The 10268-nt window shown below is 39.1% G+C and overlaps 1 protein-coding gene across 1 annotated transcript in view; it reads left to right on the forward strand.

The window, feature by feature from the left end:
• Positions 1-9357, forward strand: part of LOC122549086 (integrin alpha-2-like) — a 76498-nt gene extending 67141 nt beyond the window's left edge. Inside the window, exons 17-18 of the mRNA XM_043688310.1 lie at positions 4070-4183; positions 7772-9357. Of these exons, the coding sequence (XP_043544245.1) occupies positions 4070-4183; positions 7772-7861 (204 nt within the window). The 3' untranslated portion in view covers positions 7862-9357. The remainder of the gene's footprint in view (positions 1-4069; positions 4184-7771) is intronic.
• Positions 9358-10268: the final 911 nt, after the last annotated feature.

The raw sequence follows: 10268 nt of genomic DNA on the forward strand, positions 1-10268 counted from the left end.
TTTACACAGAGAGTTGTGAGAACATGGAATGCGTTGCCAGCAGCAGTTGTGGTAGCAAGGTCATTGGGGACATTTAAGAGACTGCTGGATATGCATATGGTCACAGATATTTGAGGGTGCATACATGAGGATCAGTGGTCGGCACAACATCGTGGACTGAAGGGCCTGTTCTGTTCTGTGCTGTACTATTCTATGTTCTAACTGTGCATGACATCAATGAGCCATAGCAAAACTGGAGTCACTAGAAATTAGGGGAAAACTTTCCAGTGCTGGAGTCACTTTTAGCCCAAAAGAAGAAGGTTGCGTGCGTTGGAGGTCAATCATCTCAGTCCCAGGATTTGACTTCAGGAGTTTGCTAGGATAGTGTCCTAGACCAACCTGATGTCTTTTTAACTCCATTCATTCCCCTATAGCATTCTCAGTGTCAAATGTCATCTGAATATTCCTGCAAAATTATAACCAGACGATAGCACCTAGCAATCTGTGGGACTTGACTTTGAATGGCTAATCTTTTTACACAAATTGTCCTTAAAATTAATGAGAGCAGATAACTGGGTTTGAAGACAGATTCCATCACAGTGATGTCTACCTCAAATCTTTCAGCCCTTTTTGGCTATTGTTTACTTTTGGTTCAACTCCAGACATTTTGGTTCGTGTTTACTCCCTTAGTCTTCAAATCTCTTAGAGGTACCCACAAAGCAATGAGTCCTCTGAAACGTTCGCCTAGAGCCACTCGGGACTCTCCTGTGTGTTGCCATGTTGAAACACAACCAAGGACTTGCGGATGGAGAGGCTGGAAACTGACAGGGACTTTTCTGTTTTCCTTTGTACTAGTGTATAGTGTGAGCTGAAAAAGAGAAGTAAACCAACATACAAAATTAAACTACCTGGAAGCTTTTGGCAGAATTCCAAAAGCCATATAATTAAATTAAAAACAGCACAGGATTAAATAATAATCTGATGAATAATTATTGTTCCAAAGAAGGGTTATTTTCAGAAGTAGAGTGCCAGGCTGGGGGCTTTTGTATGTATCTGACCATTTTAACAGAAGAGAATACAGAGATAAACAATAAAATTGTTCCAAGTTTAAAGGGTGTAAATCTTCCTTCTTTCTATACAAAGAAAGTAAGTTCATTAAGTGCCGAATCATAATAATGTATGCAATGTTAAATGGTGCAAAGGTAAGCCCAGGATGTTTTATCTCAGAACAGTACAGTGCAGAAACAGACACTTCAGCCCACGAACCCTGTGCTGACTAAATGCAGTATGCCAAGAATAGAGTCATAGAGAGGTACAGCACAGAAACAGATGCTTTGGTCTAACTTGTCCATGCCGATCAGATATCCTAACCTCATCTAGGCCCATTTTCCAGCATTTGGCCGCTATCCCTCCAAACCCTTCCCATTCATATACGCTCCAGATGCCTTTTAAATGTTGTAATTGTACCAGCTTCCACAACTTCCTCTGGCAGCTCATTCCATACACGCACCACCCTCTGCGTGAAAAAGTTATCCCCCTTAGGTCGTTTTTAAATCTTTCCCCTCTTACCCCAAACCTATGCCCTCTAGTTCTGGACTCCCCCAGACTTTGTCTATTCATCCAATCTATGACCCTCATGATTTTATAAACCTCTATAAGGTTACTCCTCAGCCTTTGACAATGCAAGGAAAACAGCCCCAGCCTATTCAGTCTCTCCCTGTAGCTCAAATCCGCCAATTATGGCAACATCCTTGTAAATCTTTTCCGAACCCTTTCAAGTTTCACAACATCCTTCCTATAGGGAGGAGATCAGAGTTGCACAAAATATTCCAAAAGTAGCATTTTTGGAATGTATAACCAAAAGAAAAGTAAATGTATAATTATATGAGAAAGATAAATGTTTGTATTAACAAAGATGCAAACAAGGAGTTATTTGGATGCAATAATGCAACAGATATTTTTCTAAAGCTCTGCCTTCATTTGCTCAGAATGGTCCTTACCTCCTCCGTAACAGTTTTATGTTTGACATGTAGAGTTTGGAAGGAGATACCTTCCACTAGGCAGAAAGTAAATGTTGGCTACACCAATTTAATCTAAGTTTGCCTTTCCCATATTAATTATAATTAAGAATATTTGCTGCCATAGCTACAAGTTGTCATAGTTCCAACTGTGTCAGCAATGAATTTGACTTTGTTTGTGCATGTTTTTGTTTGAGTCATTGCTTAGCAATTTATAAAAATCGTTCAATGTATTTTTACCAGCTTCCCATATCCTTTTATGGCATTCTTTTATTTTGTTAAAACCATGGTTAAAAAGGCAATCCTTCACAGATGAGGACGACTCTGTTCCACTCTCAGGGTGAATCGATAGGTGGCTCTACAGACTGACTACCACGGGCTCTGTTATGGTGGTCACGGGAAGGGGTGGGTGGGTCGTTGGTGTAGCAGCACGCTCCTTTAGGTGCTTTCACCTGGTTTCCATTTTTCATGGCGGCAAAACTAGAGGTGCTCGATGTCTTCCAGGATGCTCCTCCTCCACTTTGGACAGTCTTGGGCCAAGTGTCTGTGGGAATGCCACGCTCCGCCAGTGAGGGCTTGAATAATAAATAATAATAAAATAAACAACTGCAGATGATGGAGATCTAAAACAAAAACAGAAAAACTCAACAGGTCTGGCAGTGTCTGTAACGGGAAAACTGAACATTCCAAGTCCAGTGACCCTTCTTCAGAACTGACGACACGTAGAAAAAAGTGGTATATATCTTGATGACAGCAGGTGGAGGCTGGCAGGGGAGTTACTGCGCTAAACCTGCTCAGGCCTGAATTTACATTGCAATAGAGTATCAATGACATTAAGACCCCAATCTGCAGGTATAAGAAGGTCTCCAGTGGCACTGAGTGCATGTCGCAGTAGGTAAGCAACTTGGTAATTTCCACTTCTTCTTGCATTGTAATTTGAGCTCTTTAAAAAAATTAATTCATTGAATTTTGAAAACAAGCACTAATTATCATGTGATTTGTTGACAGATAGAAAATGTGAGCATTCAAATTATTAACATCAATTAGATAGGCTGTGAGAGAAACACAAAGACAGGATTTCCTCATCCTGATTTTAGTTTTATTATTTTAAAAAGCTGAAATTTGAAAGTACACAGAATCGCAGGATAGAATACCTCCAAAACATTCAAACCTTTGTTGTGAGAATATATAAGCACCTTGACTACTGAGACCTGAGAGACAGCTCAAGAAACAAAGTAAAAGACAGAGAGAGACATGAGTGCAAGTCAGAGAAACAATCACAAAGTAACAGATGTTTGTACAGATTTCTCAAAGTTGTAAATAATTCCTGTCCTGTGTCCACCAGGGATTCCTAATCCTTTTCCATGCCATCCCTTTTGGCTATCTCAACTTAAAGCACAAAAAAAAATCTACCTGCAGCTGCACCTTACAGACGTCCATTACTCTTCCAAATCTCAGACTTCCTATTCACAGTTCGAGCAAATAGGAGTCCTCTCTTTATAACAGTTCTAGACCAAATGATTCACCAACAAACCCACTGGCAAACTGTGTGCATCTAACTCCAGTTCAGCTCAGGTTTACACTTGAATGCAACCAAAGCTTAAGACCATCCCTAGGTGATCCTAAAACCCTGAACTACCCTAACATAGTTAAACTCCATTCTTCCCATTTAGTACTTCTACAGTTCTTTGTGTAAAGGCAGATGCTACCCTTGGAACTATAATATCCACCCTTGGAACTATAATGGGATATTATAGTTCCAAGGGTAGCATCTGCCTTTACACAAAGAACTGTAGAAGTACTAAATGGGAAGAATGGAGTTTAACTATGTTAGGGTAGTTCAGAGTTTTAGGATCACCTAGGGATGGTCTTAAGCTTTGGTTGCATTCAAGTGGGCCTAGGAGGCAGGTCCAACTAGAACAGGGATCAAACCTCACACAATTAGCACCAAACCGATCCACTCCAAAGGAGACTGATCAATTTATACTTCTTTTTTTTTAATCCATGTTCATAAGTTTGTCAAACTTTTGAACAGAATTTATGCATAACTTTTTTTTTAATTTGACTTTTAGATGCCAGTTGAAATATCAAAACCAATGAAGAAAGAAGTTCCCATCGGAGTGATTGTGGGGAGTGTGATAGGAGGACTACTTGTACTTCTGGCATTGATTGCTGTCTTGTGGAAAGTAAATATTTTTTAAGTTTTCTAACCTTCACATAATTCAAATAACTTCAGATAGTTATTTTTGGTTCATCATAAAAGGTACTATAATTCCTGTAGCTATGCAATTCTCAGAGTCATGCTCACAGAATCATACTTTACAGAGAACATCCCACACACCACCGTAACCATCTCTGCACATGTCCTCTTCCACCAACAATGGATAAACTCACTAAAAGTATGCAATGTGGAAAGGCTGGCCCTGGTAATCTTTAATCTTTATTCTGGACCCTATGAAAGGTCATGGGCAAGAAAACATCCTCAGTTGCCACTTAGATTCACCCTCAGTTAATGAATCAGTACTCCTCCATGTTGAACAGCACTTGAAGGAAGTACTGAGGGTGGCAAGGGTACAGAATGTATGTATGGGACTTCAATTTCCATCAACAAGATTGGCTTGGCAGCAGAACTACTGACTGAACCAGCTGAATCCTAAAGGACATAGCTGCGAGACTAAGTCTCTGGCGAGAGGTGAGGGATTCAACATGAGGAAAGTATCTACTAGACCTAGTCCACACCACTCCACCTGGTGAGATGCAACTGTCAACAAAGATAGGAATATCCACCACACAGTCTTTATGGAGAAAATGTCTCATCTTCACATTGAGGATACCCTCCATCATTTTGTGTGCCACTACCACCATACTAAATGGGACAGATTTGGAGTAGATCGTGTAATTCAAACCTGGGCATCCCCAAAGCTCTTTGGGTCATCAGCAGAAACACAATTTGCATTCTCATATCCCCCTCTCTACTATTACCATCAAGCTAGCATGCCAGGAACCGTTCCAGACATATCTAAAAATGAGGCGTTAACAACTACACTGTATGACTACGTGTATGTCAAACAACGGAATCAGCATGCAACAGACAGGTCTAAGCCATCTCACAACCAATAGATCAGATATGAGCTCTGCAGTCCCACCACATCCAGCTGTGAAAGATAGTGGACAATTAAACAACTTATCGAAGGAGGAGTGTGCACAAATATCCCCATCCTCAATAATGGAGGAGCCCACCACATTAGTACAAACATCAAGGTTAAAGATTTCAACTACCACCAGCCAGTGAGTTGAGTGGATGATCCACCTTGACCTCTTCCAGAAGACTTCAGCATCACAGATACCCCCTCTTTAAAGAATCCTATTTACTTCACGTGCTACCAACAAATGGCTGAAGGCACTGGATTCTGCAAAAGGTATGGGCCCTGACAGCATTCTGTAAATATTACGGAAGACAAGTACTCCTGAACTAATCACACACTACCAAGCAGTTCTAGTGCATCCACTACATTGGCATCATCCTGATAAGGTGAAACATTGCACCGGTATGCCATATTTACAAAGAGCAGGATAAATCAGTTTACTCAGTCCCCATTAGTCTACTCTGGAGCATCAGAAAAGGATCATTCATCAACAGTGCTATCTGTGCTTAGGAATAAACTGCTCACTGACACTGGGTTTGAGTTCCACCAGGGCCACTCAGCTCCTGACCTCACTACAAGTTTGACACAAATATGGAAAACTAAGTGAGTTCCAGAGATGAGGGGAGAGTGACAGCCCTCGACATCAAAGTAGCATTTAACTGACTGTGGCTTCAAAGATCCCTAGCAAAACTAGAGTCAATGGAAATCAGGGAAAACTTACTTCTGGTTGGAGGCATATCCATCAAAAATGGCTATGGTTGTTGGAGATCAGTCATCTTGGCCCCAGCACATCCTTACAGGAGTTCTCAGGGTAGTGTCCTAGACCCAACATCTTTAGCTGCTTCACCAGCGACTGTCCCTCCATTATATGGTCAGACAAGGGGATATTAGCTCATATTTACACTTTTCAGCACCATTCCAGCACCAGCACCATGATACTTCACATATTGAAGCAGTCAATTTCCATATAGCACAAGACTTGGATAGCAGCCAGGCTTGGACTAACAAGTGGCAAGTAACATTAACGCCACCCAAGCCCAGGTAATGACATTCTCCAAGAAGAGGGAATAGCCAATACCACATGACATTACCCTTGTTGAATGCTCCACCTGATCCTGGAGGTTACAACTGAGCAGAAACAAAACTGGTCCATTATAAAATTCTGTAGCTATAAAAACAGGTCAGAAGCTTGTAACTGTGCAGTGAGAGATTCCCCTCTTGTACCCCCAAAGCCTGTCCACTATCTACAGGATACGAGGCAGGAGCATTATGGAACACTCTACACTTACCTGGACAGAAGAGTGGGATGAGGAAGTGTGGGTGGGGTTTGAGAGAAGGTGTGATGCAGCTATTACTCCAGAAACTTGACACCATTAACACAGCAGCCTGCTTGACTGGCACTTCATCCACCATCTTCAACATTCACTCTTCTTGCCTCAGAAGCAATGTGGCAGCATTGTGTTTAAGATGTACTGCAACAACTCTCCAACAGTACCTTCTAAACTTGTGACTTCTACCAGCTATAAAGACAAGAACAGCATATGCATTGGAAGACCAGCCCTATCAACAAGTTCTCATCCAAAAGACACACCATCCTGACTTAGAAATATACTGCCATTCCCTCCTTTTGGCCCGATGGATCAATCTATATGGTTCTCAATGCTTCAAGAAGACAGCTCACCTCCACCTTCTCAAGGGCAACTATGGAAGGTTAATAAATGCTGGCCAGCCAGCGATGCTCATATCCCATGAATGAATAAAAAGTTCTTCCCTGTCATTGGATCAAAATCCTGATGCACCCTTCTTCACAGCACTGGTTGTACCTACATTTCAATCCAAGAAGGCAGCTCACCACTGCCTTCAGAGCAACTACAGGATGGTAAATAAGTGTTGTGCCAGTCAGTGACAACCACAGTCCATGCATAAACATAACTTTTAAAATATTACAAAATGTTAACAGTTCAGAAGGTGGTCATTTGGCACATAATGTTTGTGGTAGCTCTCTAAAAACAAACATTTTTCTCATTCGTGTGGCAAATCTCCATACACATTTAGGAAGATGGAGCTTCTTTCTTCCTTTTCTTGAAGCAGATTTATCCCAGTATTAGAAGTGGAATTAGGTTTAGTGTCACGTGTACTCAAGTTACAAAAGAACAGGAGTACAGTAAAAAGTGTACAATGTCGCCAACACCATCTGAGGTACAAAGTACAACCTGTTCTCCTGTAACGTGATGGTTGTGTTCTTGTTATAGAAAAATCACGCTTAAAGTGTTGGCAATATAATCATGTTCCAGCCAACACATGCTTTAAAAGTTTGCGCTGTAGAAACAGCATCCCCATTTTGTCAATCGCGTTACAGCGAATTCACGTTAATAAAACACACATTATAGCTGAATGACTTGTATCCAAGTATAAATCTTCGGTACAAGAAAATAGAGAAAATAAAGAAAAACTATGTATATCTGTACTGTAATGTAAGTTAGGATCACCTACAATATCACCCATAAAGGGAATTACATCCTAAATAGCAGTTCATAGTTGAGTGGATCCCATTGGCGGATTTCTTGAGGAAATGTGATTTTTAATTTGATCAATGTGAGTGACCTTTCCTTTTCCTCTAAAAAACAGCTTGGATTCTTTAAAAGAAAATACACCAAACTGCAAAAGGATGAAGAGGACAATGAAAACAATGGTGACCAAGATGCTGAAGAAGAATAATGAATGATATTTGAATCCACTGTGAATTTTTACTTGTTCTGTTTAGCACTATTTTTTGCAGTGAACAGCTAAAGTATCTGCTCACAAAATTATATGAAATATCAACTCACGATCAAAAGAGTTTGACAATATTAGATAAATATTCATGTTCCATGCATTCGTTGTTTACATTTTATGGGAGTGAAATTTCTACTTTGAAAGGAAAAGAAAATGCACTTGTTTTTCTTTGTAATTGACACACTAAACAAACCATGGAGGTACATGGCTTTAAAATGTGGCATTTCTAAGATGGCAAGTTAATTTGTGCGTTGTCAATTATGAAGGAAAATGGACAATTTTCCTGGGAATTTCACCATTAATCTTTCAGATTTTAAAATATAACGTCACTGTTCCAGTTTTACAAAATATGCTTAATGTTTTAAGTGGGTGATACCATGGTGAATAATCGACAGTCACTGAATTTTGTTATACAATGCTCATACTGTAAAAGAGAAAAATAATAACATTTACACCTCAAGATATTTTAATTTCTAACTAGGATCAGCAGCAACAAATAAAGGGTAACTGTGCTGTGTGGTACTTTACTGATTATCACTGAGATACTGAGTACAAATCTCTGCACTGCAAAAAGATTGCACATTGAGAGTGAATCTCAGATATATGATACATGCATGCAACACCTGTCCAAGTTTCTAAAGTGGTGGCCCAGGATTCCTGCCAACAGCACATTAGAAGTTATCCCCATTGTCTTCACATGTACAATGACCAAGTATAAATATTGGATCTGATCAAAAACAGTACCATAACATGGGCCCAATAATTACGCACAATATGATACCAAATCACAAATATGGAAAGTTAATTCTAGATTTAAACTTGCATTGCAATTCAAAGCATATAATGTTGTCAGACTGCAGTGACATACTATTAAACTTTACATTTTACACCTGTTTCTCTGCACTGTATCATATGTTTTGATATTTCAAATTTGATCAGAGCAGGAATTCATCTGAAATTTATGACATACTCTAAGCTCAAAATGGGTTCCTAACAGCAATAATAAAAACCCACTGTGTGATGGACTTAATTTATAAAAGCTACTGTCATGGAGGGGTTGTGTTCAATGGTACTAATTATGTAAATAAAACTTTCCTAATTTCTTTTGCACAATATTTGTTAAGGATTGTTTTTGTACAATTTATCTTTGGGATTAGGTAGGAATCATAAGAAATTTCTTTGACAAGAGAAAAGACTTCTCAAGTCTGGTACTGTTTTAAATAATGTGATTAGCAATTTATGTTTCATGTGGATTAACATTTCTGCCTCCAATATGAGATTGTATTTTTTATTGCTTTTGAACAGTGTAAAAACTGCCAAAAAAAACCTGCTGAAAATCAAGTATACTGATCACTCTGGTAGTTTGAATCCTTACATAAAAGTCAGCTATGGTGCACTGGTGGGGACTTTGCTATTTGCACTGGTACGTTTTTATACATATAGAATTATTTGAGTTTTCTTATATTAAGTTTTCAATTAATATTTATTGGGTTATTTTTGCCTCAACTTTACATTTGTGGTTTTCATCGTGAAATGAAAATCTAAATGATTTTCCCATTATGCATTAACTCCTTTTTATATAAGTTGCTGTAGCTCATGTGACTACCAGACTTTAATAAAAAAAGCAATACTGCACCTATGTGTTGACTTTTACTCGGAATGCTATTATCATTGTAGAACAGTATTGTGAACTTAATTTTCTTGGGTGTTGATTCCACAGGGGTTTTACACATCCATTACCCTTCTCCAGTTCTGTTCAGGGTATGAATAAACAAAGAGGGAGAGAGAGAAATGAACTCCAAGATTTCAGATGCTGCAGAGCAAGTTCATTTATTTTGACAGTAAGAATTTTAAAAAAAATTTTTTTAAAAGCCCTGATATCTCTAAACGTTAAGATTTAGAGAGAGTTGGCTGTACAAAGAATGTTAAAAGTGTGCAAAAACAGCAAACAATTAACAACATTGGCTTCGATTACAAGGCGATTGGAATAGGAGAATAAGCTGCAATTGCTCATAAGGCTTTGGTGAGACCATCTCTGGATGGCATGCAATTCTGAACTCCACATCTAAGGAAAAACATCTCAAATCAAATTCAAATGTGATGACAAAAAAATAAACGAGGATAAATTTAAAAAGGAAGACTCAGCTCTGAGCAAAGATTTGGAGAGAAAATTAAGGTATTACCCAAACATATTCAAACCAACATTTATTTAAGCCTACCCAATAACAAGCAGTCTTGTGGAAATAAGTCAATATCTCTGCAAAACATCCCAGGGCAGAACTTTCCCTCCCTGGATTGGCATGGCCAGGGCTGAGAAAGTTCAGAGTATGGCGAGAATGGAAAAATGAGA

This window comes from Chiloscyllium plagiosum, chromosome 1 (genome assembly GCF_004010195.1).
Source record: "Chiloscyllium plagiosum isolate BGI_BamShark_2017 chromosome 1, ASM401019v2, whole genome shotgun sequence".
NCBI lineage: Eukaryota > Metazoa > Chordata > Chondrichthyes > Orectolobiformes > Hemiscylliidae > Chiloscyllium > Chiloscyllium plagiosum.